The following is a 25,767-nucleotide window of genomic DNA, read 5'->3' as shown; positions in this document are numbered from 1 at the left end:
ACTGCAAAATAAATATTGTTGTTCTAAGCCGCTAGGTATTGGGGTAGTTTGTTACGCAGCAGTGAGTAACTGGAATGCTTGTCCAAGGTCACACAGCTTGGAAGTGGCAGAGCTGAGACCCATTAGAACCCAGGCTCATCCAGTTTCAGAGTCTCTTGTGCTGCGCTAATGGGCAATGTTCAGCTCAGGCACACAGTGTATGCTGCATGAAGCTCTACCCAAGAAGGAATGAAGCATCAAATGATTATAAGAATTAGACATCAGATTATAAGAAATGATGCCAGTGACCCAGTGGAAAAGCAGTTTATTTTCTCCCATTCAAGCCACTAAATTGACCAACATGGTGAAAACAGAAGGAAGACTAAATCCAGGAAGGCTTCAAAGAAGAGGTGATTTTTTTTTAAAAACTAAAGATTTTTTCCTTTTCATCGTACAAATCATGGTAGAAACAAACCACTGGCTGTGGGAAAATTAGAGGCATTAGTAGGGGAACCCGCTTTAAGTATAATATAGTCAGGGAGTCCACACTGAGTAGGTGGGGAGGCAGGGTGGTGGGGACAGAAGCCAAAGGGAGTGGACTGACAAGTGAACAGGACATAGAGGTGGAGTGCAGGAAGAAGAGAAATGGGGCATTTGGGGAGGGGACTGTCACATGGAAAGAGAGAGAGCAGAGGGACAGACGGATAGAGGGATGGGTTCTTGGCTTTTGAAAGGAGCAGGGCCCTTACCTCCATTGTCCTGGAGAAAGGATGGAAGACTTGAATGAGATGCAGGGCCTTCTGTCAGGTGGGTGAGGGGGTGACAGACGATGGCTTCGGTTTTCTCAGTGGAGAATAATGTCACCCGGTGAGAGTGAGGAAACCAAGGAGCGCAAAGACCTCAGTTCTCAGAGAACAGAAACCAGCCCGCCCAGAAAGCATGGAGTATTTTCTAGAAAGGACTCTAGCCAAGTGTACTTCCCATAGCTGAAACCGTGCAGCACATAGGATTTTATGTTCTGCCTCTTCCCACTCACCAGAGTGCAGAGGCATTTCCCTGTGCATTTATAAACTCTTTGTACACATCACTTTTAATACTTAGAAATAATCCACGGAGTGGATGTTCCAAGGGTCACTTAACCTTTCCCCCTTTTATTGGACATTCAGACTGTTTCCTGGCAATAATAGTGGCGCTCTGAGAGAGGCGGCATGTGGTCTGGAGAAGAAAGGAGAATGCAAGCTCCAAGGCAGAGCTGGGATGTCTGGCACTCTGGCGCCTAGGATCCCATCGTGGGAGCTTTCGGGGGACTATTATTGGCAATGGGTGGCCCTGACAGGTCACATTCTGGATTTTCCTGGACACGAGCACAAAGAATGGGACAGCAAGGCAGATCTTACTGGCTTCTCAAAGGGCCCCATGGGTCAGGCATTAAGCCTAGGGGAAATAAGGTTCCGGAGAAGGCCAGGAGGGCTCAGAGAGCCAAACGTGTGACCCCTGACCATTTACAGTTTAAACACATAGTGCAACAGCCATGTTTGGGATGGCAACAGGGCCCTTCACTTGCCTGTTTTCCCCATAATACAAGTCTTTTCTGCACCCCACCCTTCCTGGAGAGGGCATTGCTCCAAGAGTCCTGGCCTTGGGCAGCCTATGTAGGGACTCAGGTCCTCAACGCAAAGCCCAGCAAAAGAGAACACTCTCAGCTGTGTGAGAATGAGGTGGGCCTCCTGAGACAAGGGGCCACCCACCCAGCAGAGGCCAGGAGACCACTGGTGAACATATTCTCCAGGGGACACTGCCCTGGGTCAAGACTGCTTATTCTGGGATTAGCTGAAGCCTCTTCCAACTTGAGGTTCTGTGGTTTGACAACACAGCATTCATGGACTCCTACCATGAGCCAGGGACAGAAAAAGAACCCCTGTGGGCAAAGTGCCTACTGTGTGCCAAACACTGGGCTACCTGAGAATGATCTCATGTACTGTCACAATAGGCCAGTGAGGAAAGAATCCTCACTCCATCAGAGAGAGAGGAAACAAGCAGGACAGAGCAGGACCGCTCTCTGCCTCCCAGCCCTGGGCTTCCCTCGCAAGAGCATCGGGGCAGGGTGATCAACAGAGAGTCCCATAGCATTGCCCTTTCCTGTAGCATTTGTACCTGATAAAGCAAAGTTCCTCATGGTAGGCTTCAGGCACTGGGTGGCACCTGACAGCTATGATGTCAGTGTCCTCCATCCCCTTGAACTGGTGAGGGCAGAGCTGGAGGTCAGAGGGTGACAAGGTCTTGTTTGTGTGTGTTTATGGGATTTGAGTTTCTGATGGACGATAATCACTGCCAGGCTTCCCGCCAGGCTTCCCAACTGGAACGGGAGTGGGCACAAGGCCAGAGCTGCCACCCTCGAGGCAGGTATAAAAGCCAGGGAGGAGCACCTGGAGCCTGGCTGAGGCAGAGGGGCTAGCTGCAGCTGCTGGGGGTTGGGGGGAACCAGGATGCAGAGCTAAAGCTGCTTTGGACAGACTGCCGGGTGGAAGAGTTCATTCTGGAAGTGGCCCTGTCTCTCGGGGAGATGTGCTAAGGAAATCCTCGGGCTGGACAGGCTGGGAGATTGCCAGAAGCCAAGGCTTTGCAGTGTAAGTGCATTTTTCCACAGTTCCTGCCTTTTCCTTGTCCACTGAACTACTTCTTCCCCCCATTAATGACCACGTGACCATCTGTCCCAGAAGAGCCCAGGTGGAGACTGAGTGGCCATGTGTCAGGAATTTGCGCCCTGGATTTCTTAGAGGCGGTGTGTAGGGGGGATAGTGGTATGCACTGTCATTTACCCACTGCTCACCAAACCCCGGACGCTCTGGGTTATCTCACTGAATGGCTAACAGAAGGACGGAGGCTGGGTCCAGCATCCTAGTTCTTCAGACATTATCTTTTTTTCTTTTTAAGATTTATTTATTTCTTTATTTGAGAGAGAGGGAGTTCACGCATGCATGAGTGGGGGAAGGGGTAGAGGGAGAAAATCCTTAAGCAGACTCCCCACTGAGCAGGGCTCCATCCCAGCTGATCCCAGCTGAAACCAAGAGCTGGATGCCTAACTGACTGAGCCACCCAGGCACCCCGGGCATTATTTTCTTTTACTCTTACAACAGCCCTATGAGGTGGTTATTAGTATTTTACAGAAGAGAAAAGTGAAGCACAGAGATGTTAATTAACTTGCCCAAGGTCACATAGTAAGAGAGTAGCAAAACCAGGATTTGAACTCCCTGACTCCAGAGACTGTACTTGTCACCACTGTGTTATACTAGTGGGGCTATGGTAAGTCTCTTCCACTTTCTGAGTGGTCATTTCCTTATCTGTAATTTAAGGGTATAATATTTGATGATCAGAAATAGATTTCCCCGAGATTCGCTAAAGATACTTCAAGGTGGGTCAGCTTTAAGCGCTGGGAAGACTTCCTTCTTGGAAACATTATCAAGAACTATAGGGGGCGCCTGGTGGCTCAGTGGGTTAAGCCTCTGCCTTCCGCTCAGGTCATGATCTGGGGGTCCTGGGGGATCGAGCCCCGCATCGGGCTCTCTGCTCAGCGGGGAGCCTGCTTCCCCCTCTCTCTCTGCCTGCTGCTCTGCATACTTGTGATCTCTCTCTCTGTCAAATGAATAAATATTTATTAAAAAAAAAAACTATAGGGGGCTCCTGGTGGCTCAGTGGGTTGAGCATAAGACTTTGGGGGGTGGGGGTCATGGTCTCTGGGTCCTAGGATTGAGCCCCATGTCAGGCTCCTGGCTCAGAGGGAAGTCTACTTGTCTCTTTCCCTCTTCCTCTGGCCCGCCTCCTGTTCATACTTGGCCTCTCTATCTGAAATAAGTAAATAAAACCTTTCTAAAAAATTTTTTATTTTTAGTTTTATTATTATTTAAATTTTTAAAATTTATTTATTTATTTATTTAATTTATTTATTTACCCTGAAATCATGACCTGAGCCACCCAGGCACAGGCGCCCAATTAAATAAAACCTTTAAAAAAAAAAAGAAGAAGAACTATATGGGAGTGCCTGGCTGGCTCAGCCAGTGGCCTGCAACACTCAACTTTGGGGTCGTGAGTTAGAACCCCATGCTGGGGGGCGCCTGGGTGGCTCAGTGGTTAAAGCCTCTGCCTTCGGCTCAGGTCATGATCTCAGGGTCCTGGGATCGAGTCCCGCATCGGGCTCTCTGTTCAGTGGGGAGCTTGCCTCCTCCTCCTGTCTCTCTCTGCCTGCCTCTCTGCCTACTTGTGATCTGTCAAATTAAAAAAAAAAAAAAATCTTAAAAAAAAAAAAAGAACCCTATGCTTGGTGCTGAGAGTACTTAAAAAACAAACAAACAAATAAAAAAAAACAACACCTGTGTGTATGCCCTTTGATTCAGCATTCAACTTCTGAAGTTTATCATAAAGTATATAATTGTATTTATGAGCAGGGAATTTCACTACAGTTTTGCTTATAATCACAGAAATTAGGAGCAAACAAAATGTCCAACAGTTAAGGAATAAATGATACATCCTATGATGAGATAATACGTAGTCATTAAAAATCATGTGCTCAAAAGGTGCTGAATGTAACTGGAAAATTCTCATTTTTAAGTGGAAAAGGCAATTTATAAAATGAAAAAGACTGGAAAAAATACAGTTAAGGGTTGAGAGTTTATCTCTGAGAGATGGAATTATGAATTTTTTTATCTCTCTTTATTCTTTTCTATGTTTCTCAAACTTTCTATAATATACATGCCTTACTTTTTAAATAAGAAAAATGAAGATTTTTGTTCACTTGTTCTTTTGGTTTAGGCTTGGCTCCTTTCGAGCTTCTGTTAAAATACACCCACTGGCTTTCAGAGGGAAATGAGTTGCCAGCAGTCAGCATTGTGAGGGCCTCTGAGATGATCTGGTCCAACATGTTTTGTGTGGGAAAACTGAAGCCCAAGGGTACAAGGGACTTATCCAAGGTCAGAGAGAGAACCAGAGACTCCAGACTCCCAGCGTGGAGCTCAGGCATCTGCCCAAAAGGGCCAGAATCCCTAGGCCAAGTTTCCAGAAGGTTAAGGAGATGGAAGGGAATCAGCTAGAATTTACTGGGTATGATTAATACAGGTTACTTGCTAACTCCAATGAGACCTTGAATGCTGAGGGTAGGTGACCTCACAGACCTACCCAGTGACGGTTCATCCTGGGAGTGACGGGAGAGAGAAAGAGAGAGCAAAGGGCAGCTGGGTGGCCAGGAGCTAGCAGGGTGTGCCCAGGCCTCTCCTTCTCATCTCTAGGCCTTAACCACAGTTGCTTCCTCTCCTGGGAGAGCTCAGGACTCTTCCTACCAGGCCCTGGCTCGGACAGAATGAAAGGTCTCCGCTGGCGTTACACTCGGCTGGTAAGGGGCCCGGCTTGGGCTGGGGAGGTCAGGCCAGCAAAAGTTGGGGAGGCCAGATCTCTGGCAGGGTGGGGTCTGGGCTAGGATTGGATGTAGGCGGGTGCTTTGTTCCCCTTCCAAGTCCCTCTCTAGCTGCCCTGGAGTTCAGAGTTCAGGACCCAGGGACCTGGATCCCCTTCCCCATGGTCCTGAGACCCCCAAGAGCACAGACTCCTGGCTCCAGCCAGTTGGAGCTCTGTCCAGAAGCCCCATGCAGCTAAGACCCCCTCCTTAGGCCTGAACCTGGGGAATAGGAAAGCAGTGTCCTGGTCGTTTTTCATCCTGGAGGAGGTCTCTCTTTCTTAGGAAGAGTTCCCAGGTCATTGTGGGCAGGTGCATGTGTACACACACACACACACACACGCACACACACACGCACACGCCCTCAAACACACACTCTAGCACAGAGTGGAAGCTCGATTGAATGAATGCATGAGCCAACCCACATCCACACCGACACACACCTATTTATACAATCCCAACTCACACTCACAACATGTTGATGGGTAAACACACAAAGTTACTCAACACCTTCTCACACTGATTTGCCAACACAAGTCTATTTTAAGCTGATACACACCTTCCCACGGACGAACACACATCTCACACAGACCTGCACGTGCTTTCTCAGCTGCTACATGCATTGTCTCCCTGGCTGACAGGGAAGCCTCAGGCCCTCATTCCTTTTCTTTGTAAAATAAGGAAAGTAAGGAGAACATTCTTAAGATTCTTGGGAAAATATAGAGATATATGCACAGCGAGCACTCAGCCAGGCCTGGTCAAGGGTGCACTGATTGACATTGGCCGCTGTCTGCGTTGTTATTGTTCGGATTATTGATATTATTATCACTGTTTCAAGTGCAGACACACACGGCTGCAGCTCTCAGGGCTGGGCTGGGCCGGGCTGCCATCTGCCCTTCTCCCTGCCCCTGAGCTTCGAACTTGATCCTTGGCGTCTACTCTGGATCTAGGGCGGGCTGGCAGACAAACCACAGAGTCCATGGTGGCCACATCTGATGGGCATGTGCACCTTTGACCTTGGGCTGGCAGGGCGGGTCTTGTCAGTCATGGGCACCAGCCTCCTCTGTCCGGGCTGGTGGTGGCTGGGGCCTGATCAGGGGTGATGAGGCAGCTGAGGCTTTTGGCTCCGAAAACATGGAAGCCGGTGTCTCCTTGTCCCTCTTTGTGTCTTCACAGCCCAGCCGGGTGGAGGATGCTCTGTCTGTGGAGGAGGGTGAGGAGGAGGAAGAGGAGACAGCCCCAGCCCCAGCTCCGGTCTCAGCTCCTGCTCCTGAAGATCTGGTGGAACCCCAGCTGGCAGAAGCCAGCCAGGTTCTAGGAGCCTCGGAGATTAGGCAGGTTCGGGCACAGTGCCAGGAGCCTTAGGGTCCCGCCCTCCTGCCCTACCCCAGCCAGGTCCAAGGACACCTGGGGTTGCTCCTGCTATGTCCCAAGGCCTGGGGCGAAGGTGGAAGGATGAGGTAGGGAGGATTAGAGGGAGGGATTCAGCATCTCATTTTTCTCCAGCCTCTAGGGACCAAGGTGACCAAGGGGAGGAAGTCCTGAGGGAAAGCTGACCTTGGGTCAAATCCCAGCTCTGCCACTTACTCCCCATGTGGCCTTTAGGCAAGTTGCTTTACCTCCCTGAGCCTAATTTTCTTCAACCATAAAATGGGAATGATAATCCCTCTCTAATGGGCTCTTGGAAACAGTAAACTCCTCTGGTACCCATAACGTCACATGCCTTTGTGAGTGGGGCCTGTTCAACCTCAGTCCTTCTGGGACCCTGAGGGCAGGGTGGAAAGAGGGGGAAGGATGCAGATCCTTTGCTTACCTCCAGCCCTGTTCCTAGCTCAGCCTCCACCTCCCCGCAAGAGTCATGGGACATCCCTGGAGCCTGGCCTTCTGCACATCAAGAGATGGCTTCAGCCTGCAGAGCCTGTACAGGCAGATGGAAGGCCACAGTGGGCCGGTGCTGCTGGTGCTGAGGGACCAGGATGGGCAGGTGAGCTGGGCCCTGGCCCCACCCAACCACACGCTGGGGGCCCTGCCCCAGGGTAGCTTCAGGGGTGGGAGGCAGAGGTGACAGCCTGTCACTTGCAAGGGACAATGATGAAGACATTGAGACCTCCCCTGTTCAGAGCCCTTCCTCCCTCCCTTCCTTCCTTCCCTAATTCAGCCATTCAACTCAAGTACATTAAGCACTTACTATGTGTGAGCTTAGATGTGGATGTGGATGAGAGCAAGGTCAAGACAGAAGTGGTTCCAGCCCTCTTGGAGCTACAGGCCTACAAGGGAGGCAGGCCAGAGGTGAAGCAAATAATCAACTGGGGAGACATCTCAAGAGGGGCTCTACACCTTAATGAACCATTTATGCTTGAAAACATCGCCCTGTTAGTTGGGGGCCAAGAGGGAAAGCCAGCTATGAGGAGGTCGCCTCCAACCTTGGGAGGGCATGGTCTCAGATCCCTGTTGTCTCACCAAGGCCGGGGGTGGGGAGTGTGGATCTTGCCAGGCACCAGGCTCTCTAGACAGCGGCCAGGGGAGGAGGTAAATGCTGGTTTCAATTGCTCTTCCATGGGAGGAACATGTTAGAAATCCTGAGGGCCCCCTGAGGACACTCATGTGCACAGGCGCTCCTTCCGTCTCAAGACACCAATATCAAGGAACTTCCACCCAAGGCCACGGAGCTCACGTCTTCAAGATGGAGCTCCTTCCTTAGCAGAATGCCACTGACCATGGAGGTGATTCCTTATATTAAGCCAAAACCAACTCCCCATGGCTGCCTCCCAGTGGTCCTGCCTCTGCCCCTCAATGCTCTGTATGAGAGGGAAAACTTAAAGTCCATCAACTATCCCACGGGAGAAAATGGCCAAGTGAACTGTGGCTCTGCTTCATAGTGAACTATTATTACCAAGGGCTGGGAAGAAAGATGATGTAGGGCCATAACTATTAAAAGTGTTGTTTTTATTTTTATTTATTTATTTAAGACGTTATTTTTGTAAGTAATCTCTCTACCCGATGTGGGGCTTGAACTCACAACCCCAAGATCAAGAGTTGCATGCTTCACCGACTGAGCCAGCCAGGTGCCCCAAGTTTTTGTTCCTAAAGCAGGATATGAAAGGCACCCTTGGGCCAATGTAGAAAATGTATTAGGAACTGGATACTAGATAGTGTTATGGAATTACTGTTAATTTTCTTAGGTGAGATGTTGGTATTGTGGTCATACATGAGAAAAATCCCCATTCTCCATCTCTCTCTGCCTGCCTCTCTGCCTACTTGTGATCTCTGTCTGACAAATAAATAAATAAAATCTTTAAAAAAAAAAAGAATATATACACTGTCATTAAACAGATGCTGGAAGGAAACTCAGCAAAACGTTAAAGTCACCTTGCGGAGCAGAAGGGGGAATTGGAATGACTTTAGTTTCTCTCTCTGCTTGTCTATAACTTCTAATACTTTTCTACAAGGATTACTTTTACAAAATAAGCACGTTTAAGAAAAACTAGGAAGACGCCAGTAAGAGTTCTTCCTTGGGGAATAGTAAAGGGAAGGACAGGCATCGATGGGCCCATGCGGCCCTCCCACCCCCCAGCTCTGTCCCAGGCTCCCTGGGTGCCCCGCTGGATAAGCCTATATTACTAAGCTCCACTCCCTGCCAACTGGCACAGCAAAGCTCTTCTGCTTTCCAGATGTTTGGAGCCTTCTCTTCCTCGGCCATTCGACTCAGCAAAGGCTTCTATGGTACCGGAGAGACATTCCTCTTCTCCTTCTCCCCACAGCTAAAGGTGAAATTCCCAGGGAGGAGGGAGGGGTGGTTTTATAAAGATCCTGTGGCCCCAGTGGCCCCTAGCTCTATCCCCCATCCTGGGGTGCTTGGTATCCCTCCATCTTTCCACAGAAGGAACAGGACAGGCCAGTGGTGGGCAGGGCATCCCCCTTGGCCCTGTTTATGTTCATTTCTTACAGTGCTCACTAGGTCCCTGGTGACCCCAGACTGGCTCATAAAGGAAGAGGGGTGTTGCTCACCCAACACAGGCTGCAAAGACAAGATGGGTCCAAGTGCAGGTAGATCTGTGGGTGTACAGGTAGGAAGACAAAGACAGACACATCCAGTGACTTCAGTCTTCTTATGAAGTGGGGGCTGAGGTCATCGGCTAAGAGAGAGGTTGGGGGAGAGAGCGTACAGGCTGAGCAGAGAGAAGGCATCAAATCGTCATCACAGGAGTGGAGAGGGAGGCCTCCTGGAGAGAACCAGAGAAACAGGACAGCTAGGCAGCGTGAACTGGAGGTAGGGACCATCAACTTAAAGGCAAGCTCATCCCCTGAGCACGTGTTTTCCGCCAGCTGTTCAGCTCCTCGGGTTCTGGCATGGAGAGAGTGGCTGGGAGGGCTCTTCCAGGATGGGGCTTTCGCCAAGCTAGTGTGACCAAGGGAGAGAGGGAAGCAGAAGTTGAAGGGAATGGGAATGTAAAATGGACCACAGGACCTAGTCTGGACTGGTTGGGGAAGGACAGCCAGGGACACTGAAGGACAATGAGACGAAGATGAAAACAACAGTTGACAGGTGGCCTTGTGGTCAGAGACTTGGAGCAAGGACACCAGCTGAGCCTCATGTGTTGGAATATAAGCTCCAAGAGAGAGGGGCATTGGAAACAGACCAGGAAGGACAGGTTCCTGGGTGTGGACAGAGGGGACAGTGGCCGAGGTGGGGTAAGAAATCCCCTGCACTGGAAAAGGAAGCGTGCTGAAGGCAGGCACAGGATGGGTCTGTGCAGATGGAGAAGTTCACCAAGGACACTGGCAAGAATGAGGAAGGAGGGAAGGATGGTGAGGCAGATCTTAAGCCTCTAATTCATGGTGACTGGTGACTAGGAGATGGGTGAATGACAGAGACAAGACTGGTGGAGTCGGAGGGTACTTTCTGCCATAGAGCAGGGCTTTTGAAGGCGGGAGGGGGATAGTCCCCGACATTTCCCATTTAAAGCTTTTCTATCTCGGAGCTATTTATTGAATAAGACGCTGAGTGTTGCAGGCTTGGCATGAAGCACACTACTTTTACTACTCATAAAAATAGTCGCAGCTAACTGGGTACTAGTGTACCACCTGCCAGGCACTATTCTGAGACATTCACAAATTAGCGCGTTTAATCGTGACAACATTCCTCTGAGGTACATACTATTATCGGCCCCACTTAGCATTGAGGAAACGGAGGCACAGAGAACTTGAGTGACTTGCTAGTCAGTGGTAGGGATGAGATGCAGAAACAGGCACTGGGGCTTGAACTCAGCCACGGCTAGGCTGCCTCTCTAAATAACAGATGGAGATGCTCTCGGGCTTATAGAGACTCGATCACAATATAAAGGGATAAGGGCTGTGGAAGAAACGCAGGGGGAGTGCCTGTATGGAACGGGGGTGGGGAGATCCAAGGAGACTTCCTAGAGGAGCTTCTTGAATCGGGTCTTGATAGACAACCAAGATCACCAGGTGCTGAAGGGCAAAAGGGAGCAGTCTTCTTGGAGCAAATAACTAGAGAGTAATTGGAAAGGGGACAATGCCCATTTAGGAACCCAGCAGATGAATGGGTAGGGAGTCAGAGTGTGTGAGGGAGGACATATCCCCTTGCACTCCCATAGCATGCCCTCATGAAATATTTGTTCAGCAGATGAAGAACTAGGGGCGCTTGGGTGGATCAGTTGGTTGAGCAACTGCCTTCAGCTCAGGTCATGATCCTGGAGTCCCGGGATCAAGTCCGGCATCGGGCTCCCAGCTCCACGGGGAATCTGCTTCTTCCTCTGACCTTCTCCCCTCTCATGCTCTCTCTCACTTTCTCTCTCTCTCTCTCTCTCTCAAATAAATATATAAAATCTTTAAAAAAAAAAAAAAGATAGGGGCTCCTGGGTGGCTCAGTGGGTTAAGCCTATGCCTCCGGCTCAGGTTATGATCTCAGGGTGCTGGGATTGAACCCCGCATCAGGCGCTCAGCTCAGCGGGGAGCCTGCTTCCCCCTCTCTCTCTGCCTGCCTCTCTGCCTACTTGTGATCTCTCTCCGTGTCAAATAAATAAATAAACAAAATCTTAAAAAAAAAAAAAGATGAAGAACTAGTTCCAGATGTTTTTGTTTGCTATGAGAGACCTCCCCTCCAATGCATGGACCTACAGATATACTCAGCAACACAATTATTGGTTCCATGACAAGGAGGTCACAAGCACCTATGGACTCCTTGCTAAAAGCAAAACACAAGGTATCTATTTCATTGTCTCCATCAGCCAGCCTGGAAATCTTTCCAGGAAACAGGAAAGGGGTCCCTTGTTCCAAGTAAACACATGCTGGCTTCCAATTACCACTCACCTTCCTGTATTCACATACTAGAATCCTAAAGTTCTCGAATTTTCCTCCTGCTGCACTGACTACTCCTTGGCAGAGTCTTTCGCTGGTTCCTCCTCACCTCCACAACATTTGGACGTCAGAGGGTCCCAAAGCAAAGTTTTTGGTTCTTGTCTCTTCTCTACCCTCATTTCTTTCAAGGTCTCATCCATTCTCACCACTGTGCATGCCATCCACGTGCTGATGGCCTCTGCCCCTGGACTCCAAACTGACATGTATCCAACTACTACCCAGAGTTATTGCTTGGGCATCAAGTCTGGCATTTCAAGTCTCACAAGTCACAAACTGAGTTCCTGACTTGCCCCCACAAAATCTGCCCCTCCTGCCATCTTCCCCGATGAAGTTAATGGCTCCATCTTTCCTGCCACTGAGACCAAAAATTTGGGGGTCTTTGATGCCTATCTGTCACACTCTACACCTGAGTTGTCAATGAATCCTGATGGCTCTGTCTTCTCTATCTATATCCAGAACCCATTACCTCTCACCACGTCCTTTGGTGTCTCCTGGTTCAAGCTGGCACAATTATTGTCCTTGTTCCTGCCATACCCCTCCTAAAAGGGTCTCCCTGCTTCCACCTCAGTCATCACAAAAGCTGGAGTGCTCCTTTCTTCCTCCTAAAGATTATTTATTTATTTATTTGAGGGAGGGAGAGAGAGAGAGAGAGAGAAAGAGAGAGAATGAGCACAGGTGAGGAGAAGCAGAGGGAGAGGAAGAAGCAGACTCCCTGCTGGACAGAGAGCCTGATGTGGGCTTAATCCCAGGACTCCAGGATCCTGACCTGAGCTGAAGGTAGACACTTAACAGACTGAGGCAGCCAGGCACCCCTAGAGTGTTCCTTTTGAAAGGTAAGTCAGAGCATGTCACTCCTTTGCTCCAAGCTGTCAGTAGCTTCCTTTCTTGGAGTAAAGCCAGTATTTATAATAACCTACAAGGCCTGGGGCGTCTGGGTGGCTCAGTTGGTTAATATCTGCCTTTGGCTTGGGCCATGATCTCGGGTTCCTGGGATCCAGCTCCACATCGGGCTCCCTGCTCAGCCTGCTTCTCCCTCTCCCTCCACTACTCCCTCACTGTCTTGTGTTCTTTCTTGCTCTCTCTCAGATAAATAAAATCTTAAAAATATATATAACAACCTACAAGACCCTACATCTTCTGGCCTCTTATTTCGTTTCTTATTATTTTTCCTTTCCCTCACTCTGCTCTAGCTACATTGAGTTCTGAGCTGGCCCTTAAACATGCAGGCCTGCTCCTACCTCAGGGCCTTTGCACACGCTGTTCTGCCTAGATTGCCTTCTACCGGATCACCACATGGCTCAGGTCTCACCTCCTTTAGGATTCCGCTCAAATGTCACCATCTCAGAGAGGCTCTCTATGACCAACTAATTTAAACTTATAACACTCCATTCTTCGAAAACCCTTCTTGTCCTTCTCTACTTTTTTATCCTTAGCATTTGTCAACATACTATTTATTTTACTTAGTTACCTGCCTCCACCTACTGGAATGGGAGCCCCATGAAGGCAGGAATTTTTGTCTGTTATATTCACCATTCTACCCAGTACATAAAACAATGACTGGTACTAAATGTTAAAAAAAAAAAAATTGTTGAATGAAATGAAATTTTTTTAAAGATTTTATTTATTTGGGAGAGAGAGAGAAAGAGAGAGAGAGTGAGCATGGGGGAGGGGAGGTCAGAGGAAGAAGCAGACTCCCTGCTAAGTAGGCAGCCCCATGTGGGACTCCATCCTGGGACTCCAGGATCATGACCTGAGCTGAAGGCAGTTGCTTAACCAACTGAGCTACCCAAGCGCGGGAAATGAATTATTTTAACAGGGGCTGTTTTCCCAGCCCCATGCTGGAATCCTGTTTTTTGTTTTGTTTTGTTTTGTAATTGGGTAATCTTTGCCTGTCTTCTTTTGGCACCTCTTGTGTTCTTTACGAATTCTCAGTGGCTCCTTGACAGCGATTGCAAATGGCACCACAAACAGGGTCTTCGTTTCTTCCGTAGCAATGTTTATCTTACTCCTTCAAGTCTGAAGGTCACAATCTTCAGTGAAAGTAGAGAAGAAATTGAATGATTCTGTCTTCTCATGGTCACTTGTTCATATTATCTCATCTCTTGTGAGCCCAGGGCTTTTTTTTTTTTAATTTTATTTATTTATTTGAAAGACAAGTAAGCAGAGAGGCAGACAGAGACAGAGAGAGGGGGAAGCAGGCTCCCCGCTGAGCAGAGAGCCCGATGTGGGGCTCGATCCCAGGACCCTGGGATCATGACCTGAGCCGAAGGCAGAGGCTTTAACCCACTGAGCCACCCAGGCGCCCCAGGGCTTATTTTTTTATTAGTCTATTTTCTTGCTAAAAATCTTTCAGCTGCTCATAGCATTTTTTTTTTAAGATTTTATTTATTTATTTGACAGAGATCACAAGTAGGCAGAGAAGCAGGCAGAGAGAAAGGAGGAAGCAGGCTCCCTGCTAAGCAGAGAGCCCGATGTGGGGCTCGATCCCAGAACCCTGGGATCATGACCTGAGCCCAAGGCGGAGGCTTTAACCCACTGAGCCACCCAGGTGCCCCCTCATAGCATTTTTTTAAACAGCTAATTACAGGCAGTAATATGCTATACTTTTGTGGCCCTCTAAAACTATTTTTATTGGTCAAATTGACTCTTGAATAATTTGTTCATTCAACAGACCAAGGCATTCTACCATGCCTTGGGAATTTTGCTGGGCATCCAGACAGCTTACAGGTGGATCAAATAATGGAACATCATTATGAACAGAGTCCTCTCTAAGAGTGCTAAATGCTGAGGAAAAGTTAACAGGGCCTGGGAGGAAGGGCTACTTTAGACAGGGTAACCCAGGAAACTTCTATGAGAGGACATTTGGGCTGAAAGATGAGAAGTGGGCCATTTCAGGATTTGGAGAAAAATCGTTCTCAGTAGAGGGATCAGCAAGTGTGAAGGTCCTGTAGCAGGAACAGCTTTGGGTGTCCCAGGAACAGCAAGGCTGGTATAGCCGAAGTACAGTCAGTAGGGGGAGGAGAGGTCAGAGAGGAAAGCAGGGGTCAGAGCAGTCTGGGCTTCCAGCTAGACTAAGGGGTTGGATTGTATTTCCATCGCAGTGGGGAGCCCTCGGAGGGCTTTAGGCAGAGGAATGGTAATATCTGATCAGAGCAGAGATGGGCTGTGGGCAGGATACTGGAAGCAGGGACGTGTAAGGCGGCTGTGAGCTAGTGAGGAGTGACTGGCAGGGATTGGGTGGGCACGAGTGGAGATGGACATGGACAGGACAGAAATGGGGGTAGTCTGGGTGTGTCTTTGGGGTGGGGCCCACATGACCTGCTCAGGAACGGATCATGAGGCAGTGTGTGGAAGTGGACAGGCTCCAGGGAGAGAAGAGGAAACAGCTCATGGCAGAATCAGGGCCCAGCTCCTGACCGGGACCGGGACCTTCCCCCTTCTCTCTCCAGCTTTGGAAGCAGGATGCTTCCTTGTGGGAACTCAGACTGGAAGGCAAGAGGTGAAATCTGGGGAAAATGGAAAGAAATATTGTCAGGGGCCCGGGTGCTTCTTGATGCTTAGCTGGGGCTTGGGCCTGAATGTTCCGTTCCCTCCACGACACTGCCACCCAGTGGTGCAGAGTCAAACTGCAAGGGCAGGACTCACCCAGTAACCCAGCTTTTCTCCTGTCATCCCAGGTCTTTAAGTGGACAGGAAGCAACTCTTTCTTTGTGAAAGGAGACTTGGATTCACTGATGATGGGCAGCAGCAGGTCTGTGTCTCAGTCCTCCCAGGGTCTGGAGTCTTCGGGTAGTCGGGGTTCTGGTCCCTCTCCCATCCAGAAAGGCTGGGCTAGGCTGCCCCAGAGGAGGCTGATGGTAAATTTCCAGGCCTCTCCCTTCAACACTGCCTGGGTGCTGCCTAGTCCCCCAGCCAAACCCCTCAAGCCTCCTCTAAACACTGAGGGGAAAGGATGGCGTGGACTATCCTCCAACGTCTTTACAGTTGATGACAGCTTAGTCTGAGTGCATGTGATTTGGGCAACAGCATTCTGCATGATTGGATGAGGCTAGAGTCAAGGGATGGGAGCCTAAATCAGGATGCATAACTCACTGGAGGAAGGCAGGCATCTGCCCAAGAAACCAGCGTGCGCGCGTACATGCGTGCGTGTGTACATGTGTATGTGTTGGGCAGATGACCACTCATCATTAGGAAGAAAAAGTTAGCCTTACTCCTGGTGAGACCCCCAGATTCAGGCAGAATAAATCTTATCTCAAGGGCAAAGATGAAAGCAGTGTTTGACTAGTACCAGGCAAGTTCTTTGCCCTCCCAACGCCCTGAAGAGTCTCTACGGAGATAGTCTGTCACAGAACATACAAGCCATTGCTGATTTGCAGTAACCTACTTCCCAGCCGCAGCCCGGTTTGCTGTCCAGTGGGAGGATTAGAATGGATGCTTTCTGAAGTGTTTTGGGCTGAGTCCGTGCCTTAAGAGTCACTCCTTTGTTTAAGCATAGCCATCTTTAAAATGTTCCATATGTTCTAAAACATGACTGTGGACAGTGGTGCACCACTGTATATATTTATTAAAATCATTTAACTTTAGGGGCACCTGTGTACGTGTGTATGTGTGGGTCAGATAAGTGGGTCAGTTGTTAAGTGTCTGCTTTAACTCAGGTCATGATCCCAGGGTCCTGGTCCCTGCTCTGCAGGAAGGTTCTTGCTTGGCGGGAAGCCTGCTTCTCCCTCTCCCACTCTCCCTGCTTGTGTTCCCTCTTTGATTGTCTTTGCCAAATAGATGAATAAAATCTTTTTTTTTTCAAAGATTTTATTTATTTATTTGACAGACAGAGATCACAAGCAGGCCGAGAAGCAGGCAGAGAGAGAGGAAGGGAAGCAGGTTCCCCACTGAGCAGAGAGCCCAACTCGGGGCTTGATCCCAGGCCCCTCGGATCATGACCTGAGCCGAAGGCAGAGGCTTTAACCCACTGAGCCACCCAGGTGCCCCTAAAATCTTTTTTTCTTTTAATAAAGATTTTATTTATTCATTTGACAGAGAGAGAGAGAGAGATCACAGTGGGCAGAGAGGAGGAAGCAGGCTTGCTGCTGAGCAGAGAGCCCGATGCAGGACTTGATCCAGGACCCCGGGATCATGACCCAAGCCGAAGGCAGAGGCTTCAACCCACTGAGCCACCCAGGCGCCCCTAGATGAATAAAATCTTAAAAAAAAAAAAAAATTAACTATTTTTAAAAATGCTCCAAATCCTATGGGGAACAACAGGTGGAGTTCCCAACAATTCTGGATATAAATTGGTTTAAGGGAAGGTGAAATAGGCAAAACTGTGCTGTGGTCGTGGTGAGGCCAATGGCTGATGGTGTAGACTTAGAAGACCAACATCCAGGAGTGAGTCATGCCAAGGTTTTTCTCTTCTCTTTAGTGGCCAGTTTGGGCTGTGGTTGGATGGAGACTTGTACCGTGGGGGAAGCCACCCTTGTGCAACTTTCAATAATGAGGTACTGGCCCGACAAGAGCAGTTCTGCATCAAGGAGCTGGAGGCCTGGGTCCTGAGCTGAAGACCCCGTGGTGGGTAGCTTCCTGAAGCAACAAATGCTTAGACCTGCTCATGAATGCCTTCTGGACCCTCCTTAGTGAGGGCTGCCCATTGGTTGACTATGGCTATGACCAGACCTCCTCACGGCCTGGGGACCCGAGACAGTCCTGCAAGCAAGCTATGTTCTCCGGTAGAGGTGACTGAAGGAGTGAAAGGGACTCACACCTCATCTGAACAGCACAAAGAGCCTCATGAAATTTCTTTTTATTTATTTATTTTTTAAAGTAGGCTCCATGCCCATCATGGGGTTCAAACTCATGACCCTAAGATCAAGAATCCCATGTTCCACTGACATGAGCCAGCCAGCCACCCCACTGAAATTTCTTCTTAGAAATTACACAACTGGGGTGCCTGGATGGCTCAGTGGGTTAGCCTCTGCCTTCGGCTCAGGTCATGATCTCAGGGTCCTGGGATCGAGCCCTGCATCAGGCTCTCTGCTCAGTGAGGAGCCTGCCTGTCTCTCTGCCTACTTGTGATCTCTCTCTCTCTCTCTCTGTCAAATAAATAAATAAATAAATAAATAAAATCTTAAAAAAAAAAAAAAAAGAAATTATACATGTCGATTGTAGAAAAAACAGAGGACTTTTAAAAAAATTAAAATTGCCTAAAAGTCAACTACTCCCCAAAACCCTAACATTTTCATTTTCACATACACCCTTCCAGACAATTTTCCATGGAGATACACACACACACACACACACACACACATATATATACATAATACATATATACATATATATACATACACACACACACACACACATCTCTTATGAGAATGGGATTCTAGGGGCACCTGGGTGGCTCAGTCGGTTAAGTGGCTGCCTTCGGCTCAGGTCATGATTCCAGGGTCCTGGGATTGAGTCCCATGTTGGTCTCCCTGCTCATGGGGAGCCTGCTTCTCCCTCTGGCTGTCCCTCCCCCTCCCCCACTCCAGTGCATGCTCTCTCTCTTAAATAAATAAATAAAATCTTAAAAATAAGAGAGAGAGAGAGAAAAGAAAATGGGATTCTATTCTGGATGTTTTAGAAATAATTTTAACTTCATACTGTCAACCATAGACACCTGGGCTCAACTGGTGAAACTAATAAAGACTCCAGTAGCATTTTTCTTTTTCTAGAACACTGAAGGCTTCTTGTAGGCCACCCGCATACTGGGTGCTTGCAAATCTCTAGTTTCACAAGGAAGATATGAAAGCAGCAAATGAAAGATATGCCTATTTGGATAAAGAAGTTGGAGTCTCTGTAGATGGGAACCTAGGGCAGGTTAAAAAGGAGGAAAGTTATGTTTCCTGACACAAGAGTTCAGGAAATGAAGAAATATCCATATCCCTTCCCATGACAATGCCTGCCTCCTGCCAGAAAACCAAATAACATAAGTCCTGTTAAATATCATCCCTTCTCTTGCAAACCAACCATAGCATGGACATAGCACACATCTTGGCAGATCCCTAGACCAATTTCCTTTGCACAACAGAGTCCAGACTGGGCACACAAGTGTGAGAGGACGTCATTAAGGAAAATACCTTCGGTTTCAAGATGGAGATACATTCGTGGAGCTTTATTGCAGCTGTTTCCCTCACCCAAATGAAGTAACCCATCATTTAAACTCGCAGTTCTTCCATTCTCCAGGTGACAACAGGTCAGTAACTCTAGAGGTTAAGTCGTTAAAAATCTCAGTTTTTATACAAATAGTGAAGGTGTTTGTTAAGAAAATTTTAACCTTGTAAATGGCACATGGTTCTGATAATTAAAACAGTTGCAAAGAGCATAAAGTGCAGCTGACTTATAGGTGAAGGATGCAAAGTAGATTCAAGTTACTTCTCAGCACAATGATACAATGTTGAAACATAAAATTCCAGAGTAAACCACAATGATTTAAAGATACCAGTTGCAGAAATAAAACAATCTTAGCAGAAAAACATTACATTCTTGACCTTGGGTCTGGATACACTAAGTCTAAGCCCTACAGTTCTCCCCAATGAATGTTTCAGTGGTACCTCGGCCAACACAGATATGACCCAGTCCCATGGCTGACTTCACTTGTGCTTCTAGGAGCCCAGTGTGGACATATCCTCACCCACACAGCATTATTCTCCTATAAATTAGGGTCAACTCTTGATCATCTATTGGGGGATGGAGGAGGGTGGTGGTAGTTACACAGAATGGCGGGCTTCCTAGGACTTTTCTGCCTATTGTTAACAGAACAGAACTTGGTTACACAGTGGAAGGCAGCAGCAGCACTCCTAACACTTGTGGATAATCTGCTGCCTGTGGTCTGAGTTCCTCCCTTCCTCCCACTCGCTCTTGCCCACAGTCATCCCAGCTCCCCAGTCCTGGCCTGCCATAGAGGTTTTGTAAAGGAGTATCCAAGCATAAGATGTTAAGGGCTTATATGACTCCCGTTCCCCACTGTCTTGTTTCTACAGAACCAACTGGCTACCGCCAGCTTTGGGTCTAACTCCAGACTTTGTTCTTGGTGAAGTTCTGTAGGACTGGCAATTGTGTGTTTATGGAGGTGGGTGTGGGGGCCCTCTCCATGGAATTGTTCAACCAAAGTGGTGCCTAAAACATGGCAGGAGGTAGAGAACAAGCAAGCGTGGGGAATACTGGGCCACAGACGAGAACTTGGAATTCCAGGGATAATCACTCATCTCACCCCAGGCGGCTCAGTCTTTGCTCTGAAACTGATAAAATGCACAACTGAACAAGCAAAAACAAAATCCCAGCTCTGTGTAACCCCAAGAACGCTTCCTGTGACCCTGATGAGCTTACAAGGGAAATTCAGACAGAAGGTCAGAGGGGAGCCTTCTCAAGGCTGAGCAGTGATAGTGATAAAGACCTTGGGACATGGATAGTGAGTATTTAGGAGAAAGAAACTGCCCAGGTCCGGGGCTGTAACTGACCCAGAGAACAGCCCCCTCACGGGCAGTTTTAGGTACCACTAAGTCCAGAGCCCTTGGATCTTTTCAAAAAATTAATCATGCCTTTCACTCAGAAGTTGGAGCTCACTCCCAGCCCTCATTTCCTACTGTTTAGTCCAATCTGGTTAAAAGGGTGAGGGAAGGTCCTTCACTAACATTCAGATCACTTAAGAAGAACTGTCCTCAAATTTGAGGCAATGGGTACCTCCCTCAAGGGGCTAGGATTTTATGTTTCATTCTTAACCATGGCTGTTCATGACAGTCCCAACTTCAAATTCCTACGTACACTATCTCTCATTTCCAAGCATTTTTTTAAAAAAAGAACAATCATATGTCATAACAGTTCAGAGTACATAAAAAAATTTTTTTTGTTATTCTAAGAAAATAAGACTACTAGAGAAAGGCTTTAGTTATGGTTAAAATAGGCAAGGTAACGCTTTCCATAGCATGTATAGCAAGATTTGCCTAATACCTCTTTGTTTCTTTGGATAAAAATTACTTAGCTTCAGCATGTGCGTACATTCAAAATATAAAAAGCGCTAGTTATGACTAAATTTGTAGAACTCCATGACCGAATTCCCTACGTTAGTTAATACTCTTGGGGGACAGGGAAGAAACTTGATGTAAAGAACTGGCTGCAAACATTCACACTGAGTCATCTGGAAAAAGACGATGTCTAGATCTGGACACTTCCCGCAAGTGATCTGGGCTCTGGGCTGAATTCGTGTTATTCCATTCCAGTTTCCGAGGTGTTATAAGTGGGGCTATAATATCACCATCCTGTCAAGAAAAGAAAAAACCAGGAACAAAGAAAAGCCAGTTTTTATATCTTTGAGTGAAATCCTCATGTGCACCTATCCTCGTCTAGCAGATAAATTGCTATTGCAATGTATTTTTTGCATATTTCAAAATGCCCCACAATTTTATTACTCTTGGGAAACCCCAGATTCTATACATCACCTGTGCTTGGGTCAAATTAGAAACACCACAGTCCTGAGCAGGTAAGAGCCTTTGTAGGAAAAGTTATCAGACCTACTCTTTTCAAAGATGGCCAGAAGCTGGACACTGCGGAGTTCTGACTCCTCTCCCTTCATACACTTTTCACGAATGACAAATTCTGTTTTTCTTTTTTTGAAAATCCTAATTACTTTTATTTCTTTATTTTATTTTGTTTTTTAGGGAGAGAGAGAATCTTAAGCAGGCTCCACACCCAGCACAGAATCCAACATGGGGCTCGATCTCATGACCTGAGAGCTGAAAATCAAGAGTCAGACACTTAACTGACTGAGCCACCCAGATGCCCCGTCTGTTTTTCCAGGAAAAAAGAGGGACTTCACTGGATCCCAGCTCCTCTCTTGCCTAGTCCCCTCTGCAATAAATGATACTCATATTTGGAAGACCTTTCTGGTTCAAAGTCAACATTATTTGCCTTCAAACTCATCTCTATTTCTATCAAGCGACCTTATTTCTACCGATTCTAACTTCGATTCTAGTGAATTTTATAAATACAAACTTGAATGTCACTCTCCCACTTAAAACACTTTAATTGACCAGCTGGGGCACCTGGGGGGCTCAGTCAGTTAAGCGTCTGCCTTCTGCTCAGCTCAGGGTCCTGGGATTGAGCCCCGAATCGGGCTCTCTACTTGGTGGGAAGCCTGCTTCTCCCTCTCCCACTTCCTGTGTCTCTGTCAAATAAATAAATAAAGCCTTTTTTAAAAAAATCCAAAACCAAAAAACAACACCTTAATGGCTTCCATTCTCTTGGCCTACAGGACTAGCAAAATCCCTTGGACCCCTCTCCTAAAGGGCTCACCCATATTCTGGCCTCTCCCTCCCCCACCCACCCAATGATTTTACCCAGCTTACTCCTCCTCATCCATCCTTCAGGTCTCAACTTCTAAGTCCTTCTTAAATTAAGCCTTTTCCAACCAAACAAGTATGGCTTAAGTTTCCTCCTTTTGGCCCCTCTAACACTCTGTGTGCCTTACCCCAAAGCACTTATTACCACACCACTACAATTGTTATTTACTTGTGTGCCCCAGCGAGAGTGTGATCTGTTGGGAACTATGTCTGTCTTAGGGACTGTTCCATCTCTGGTACCTAACATGGGACCTGGCAGAAATCTTCCTTCAATGAGTGAATGCATCTTTGTCTTAAAGGAGTTATTGCCAGATGGCTAAACTTCAGCAGCCTCTGGCCTCTTTACTTCTAGTCTTGCCAAGTTCCAATTCATCGGCTGCTGGTTTTCTTTCTTAATCGGTAGTTTACTTGGGTGCTACTGTACCTAAGACAGACACACTTCCTCATTCCCATGGGTCTCATTCTAGTTGGCGATAACAAACACGGAAGTAATGATGGCAGCACCTAAGGAAACTCTTGAATTCCCTCAATGATTCCCTCCCCACTGTTCAGAAGTCTTTCCTAGCCGGTTATGCAAGGTTCTCCATAATCTAGTCTATTCCTCCCACTAACCTCTCACCACTCAACAGTAGGAATTCTCGAGTCCACATAGCTGGTCTCCTTGTGGCCCTCAAACACATTCCACTTGTTCCAGTTTCACACCATTGGGTTACTCCCACGAGCAACTACAACCACCTTTTCTCCCTGCTACTCATTCAAACACAATCCAGCCTTCTGGACCCAGCAGAATGGCTTCTCCTTCAAAGGGTTTTCCTGACAGCTCTCTTAACTCAAAGAACTCGTAACCTAGAATTCTTAACTAACAGAACTCATCTGTATCATTCCTTCTGACATGTGATAAAATACCAATAACTGGGTTGCTCCCACATTTTTGTTTCCTTTAGCACCCAGAGCATGGGGGTTGGGGGAAGGAAGATAAGGTGTTGTGGGAGAGCATACTGGGCTAGGAAGTAGAACATAGCTTCACACCTGCCTGCCACGTATTTCATTCAGACACCCAACAAATGAACGACTGGCCACTTTCTCTGTGCCAGGCACCTGCTGTGTCCAGGTCAGTAAGGGACAACTTTAACAATACTGCTGTAGGGTTGTCAGCGACAGCTTGGCTCCTCCTCCTCTCTATTGTCTTATTCTAGACAATTTAAATAGTTTACAGTTTGGGGAATGCTGAATTTGAAGTAATAAGTTAGAAAACTTATCTTCACTTGTATATGGCCTTAAACAATTTATTCAGCTTTGGTAACCTTCTCTGAAAGATGATGACACTATGACTCATTTCCCAGGTAATTGGGAGGAGTGGAGACAACTGGTGAGGACATTATAAACTATCGTTATAAACCACCAAACATTACGAACTATCACATGTTCACCATTTTGAATTTTTAGTATTAGGATAATAATGATAAACAGAGTACCCAATGACAAGTGGTGTAGGAAGAAATCACTATTCGACATAGTCAGACATTTTAAAAGGAAAGCTTAAATTGGAAAAACTTTTTTTTCCAAAACCATAATCAAGTAACTACAATTTAAATGAGAACTTTTCAGAGGGAAGTAAAGATCTCTTTTGATTTTTACTTAAAAATAAAAAATTGCGCAAAGCATGTGAATAATAAACCACCCACCTGCGGCTTGGTGAAGTCTCTGATTAAGCACCACTGAACGAAATGTTGGTGCGCAACATGCAAGCTCTTTGTGTCAGTCTTCTTACAGTATACGCGAATTAGCTGCTCTGCAAATCTCTCTGGCAAAAACTCCGAAACCTTTTCAAAGAAGAAAAGATTTCACTCTCATCTTGAATTCATACAATAAAGAGAGGTCAGCTGTTCCTAAGCTCCATTCTATGTTTTTTTAAGATATTATTTATTTATTTGAGAGCGAGTGTGAGCGAGCAGGGAGATGGACAAGCAGACTCCTTGCTGAGCATAGAGCCCGACATGGGGCATGACCCCAGGACCCTGAGATCATGACCTGAGCTGACAGCAGATGCTTAACTGACTGAGCTACTCAGGTGTCCCTGCTCCATTCTTGATGTTATATTAAAAACACCACACTGGGGGCGCCTGGGTGGCTCAGTGGGTTAAAGCCTCTGTCTTCAGCTGAGGTCATGATCTCAGGGTCCTGGGATTGAGCCCGGCATCGGGCTCTCTGCTCGGCAGGGAGCCTGCTTCCTCCTCTCTCTCTGCCTGCTTGTGATCTCTGTCTGTCAAATAAATAAATAAAATCTTAAAAACAACAACAACAACAACAACAACAACAAAACACCATACTGGGGCGCCTGGGTAGCTCAGTCAGTTAAGCATCTGTCTGCCTTCGGCTCAGGTCATGATCCCAGGGTCCAGCGATCGAGCCCCGTGTTGTGGGGGGCCGGGGGGGGGAGTCCCTGCTCAGTGGGGAGCCTGCTTCTCCCTCTGCCTCTGTCCCTCAGCTTATGCTCTCTCTGTCTCACTCTATCTCAAATAAATAAAATCGTTAAGAAAACAAAACAAAAAAGCACCACATTCTTTTGCTGTTCTATCTCAATTATCATCCAAAGAAAAGAATTCAAGGTAGTTGTCATATAGCAAAATGACCCACAATTTTATGTCAATGAAAGACTAAAAATTTGTATTATGTAATTATATGTAGACCAGACTCTCATTAAAAGATATGCAAATAAGCACATTTAACTTTCATGACTTCAACCATACAACATTACTTCTCCATCAGATTTATAATCTAGCCTCTAAACCAAAAACAGTGCTTTCGTCTATGTTCAGCAACAGGAAAAACTGGTGCTAAGATGGTCTAGTCTACACAAAAATCAGATATATTTAACTTTTTTGTAGATCTTATTTATTTGAGAGAGAGAGAGCACAAGCGGGGGGAGCAGCAGACAGAGAAGCAGACTCCCTACTGAGCAGAGAGCCCAACACAGGGCTTGATCCCATGACCCTGGGATCATGACCTGAGCAGAAGGCAGATACTTAACCAACTGAGCCACCAAGATGCCCCAATTTTTTAAGATTTTATTTATTCATTTATCTGAGAGAGAGACAAAGCATGTGCAAGAGTGGGGGAGGGACAGAGGAAGTGGTAGAGAAACTCAAGCAGACTGCACTGGGCATGGAGCCCAATGTGGGGTTTGATCTCATGACTCCAAGACCATGACCTGAGCCAAAACCAAGAGCTCAACCAACTGAGCCACCCAGGCACCCCCAGATATACTTTAATTTTAAAGATACATTTTTTTAGTTTTATCATACACATTGACTTTAAGACCTAACCTGCATCTTAATTGCAGACTTATGGGGTGCCTGGGTGGCTCAGTGGGTTAAGCCTCTGCCTTTGAATTAGGTCATGATCTCAGGGTCCTGGGATCGAGCCCTGAGCCCTGCTTCAGGCTCTCTGCTCAGCAGGGAGCCTGCTTCCCCCCCCTCTGCCTGCCTACTTGTCATCTCTCTGTAATAAATAAATTAAAATCTTTAAAAAAATAAATAAAATAAAATGCGGATTTATCATAGATTTGCAAAATGCCACTATAGCCTGTTTTACCCT

General features: G+C 47.2%; 2 protein-coding genes across 6 annotated transcripts in view; one reads left to right on the top strand and one right to left on the bottom strand.

The window, feature by feature from the left end:
• The first annotated feature begins 2,474 nt into the window (after positions 1–2,474).
• On the top strand, positions 2,475–17,437 carry TLDC2 (TBC/LysM-associated domain containing 2). 2 transcript variants are annotated; one of them, XM_032845769.1, is made up of 7 exons: positions 2,475–2,606; positions 5,259–5,362; positions 6,599–6,760; positions 7,254–7,406; positions 9,094–9,189; positions 15,478–15,551; positions 17,217–17,437. In XM_032845769.1, the coding sequence occupies exons 2-7, from the start codon at positions 5,330–5,332 to the stop codon at positions 17,350–17,352; spliced, it is 654 nt and encodes a 217-aa protein (XP_032701660.1). In that variant the 5' UTR covers positions 2,475–2,606; positions 5,259–5,329; the 3' UTR covers positions 17,353–17,437. The 2 variants fall into 2 exon arrangements, with proteins under 2 accessions (XP_032701660.1, XP_032701659.1); XM_032845768.1 differs by lacking the exon at positions 2,475–2,606 and adding an exon at positions 4,854–4,943.
• Positions 17,438–18,918: 1,481 nt separating this feature from the next.
• SAMHD1 (SAM and HD domain containing deoxynucleoside triphosphate triphosphohydrolase 1) overlaps positions 18,919–25,767 on the bottom strand; it is a 55,504-nt gene continuing 48,655 nt past the window's right edge. For 2 of the 4 annotated variants that reach the window (XM_032845766.1, XM_032845763.1), the window contains 2 exons: positions 23,856–23,993; positions 18,919–21,090 (listed from right to left, as the gene is read on the bottom strand). In XM_032845766.1, coding sequence (XP_032701657.1) covers positions 20,956–21,090; positions 23,856–23,993 — 273 coding nt within the window. In that variant the 3' untranslated portion in view covers positions 18,919–20,955. Of the gene's footprint in view, positions 21,091–21,588; positions 21,680–23,855; positions 23,994–25,767 lie in introns of those variants that run through there. The other 2 variants (XM_032845764.1, XM_032845765.1) reach the window with 2 other exon arrangements.

Source organism: Lontra canadensis, unplaced genomic scaffold (assembly GCF_010015895.1).
Source record: "Lontra canadensis isolate GAN:19392208 unplaced genomic scaffold, GSC_riverotter_1.0 scaffold169, whole genome shotgun sequence".
Classification (NCBI taxonomy): domain Eukaryota; kingdom Metazoa; phylum Chordata; class Mammalia; order Carnivora; family Mustelidae; genus Lontra; species Lontra canadensis.
This window is presented reverse-complemented; position numbering and strand designations above follow the sequence as displayed.

Excerpts from the sequence above, each read along its gene's own strand:
- TLDC2 (XM_032845769.1), top strand. The coding sequence starts at position 5,330 with ATGAAAGGTCTCCGCTGGCGTTACACTCGGCTG. Across the intron at positions 5,363-6,598 it reads GCTGGCGTTACACTCGGCTG|CCCAGCCGGGTGGAGGATGC; the intron begins GTAAGGGGCCCG and ends GTGTCTTCACAG. Across the intron at positions 15,552-17,216 it reads CTGATGATGGGCAGCAGCAG|TGGCCAGTTTGGGCTGTGGT; the intron begins GTCTGTGTCTCA and ends TCTTCTCTTTAG.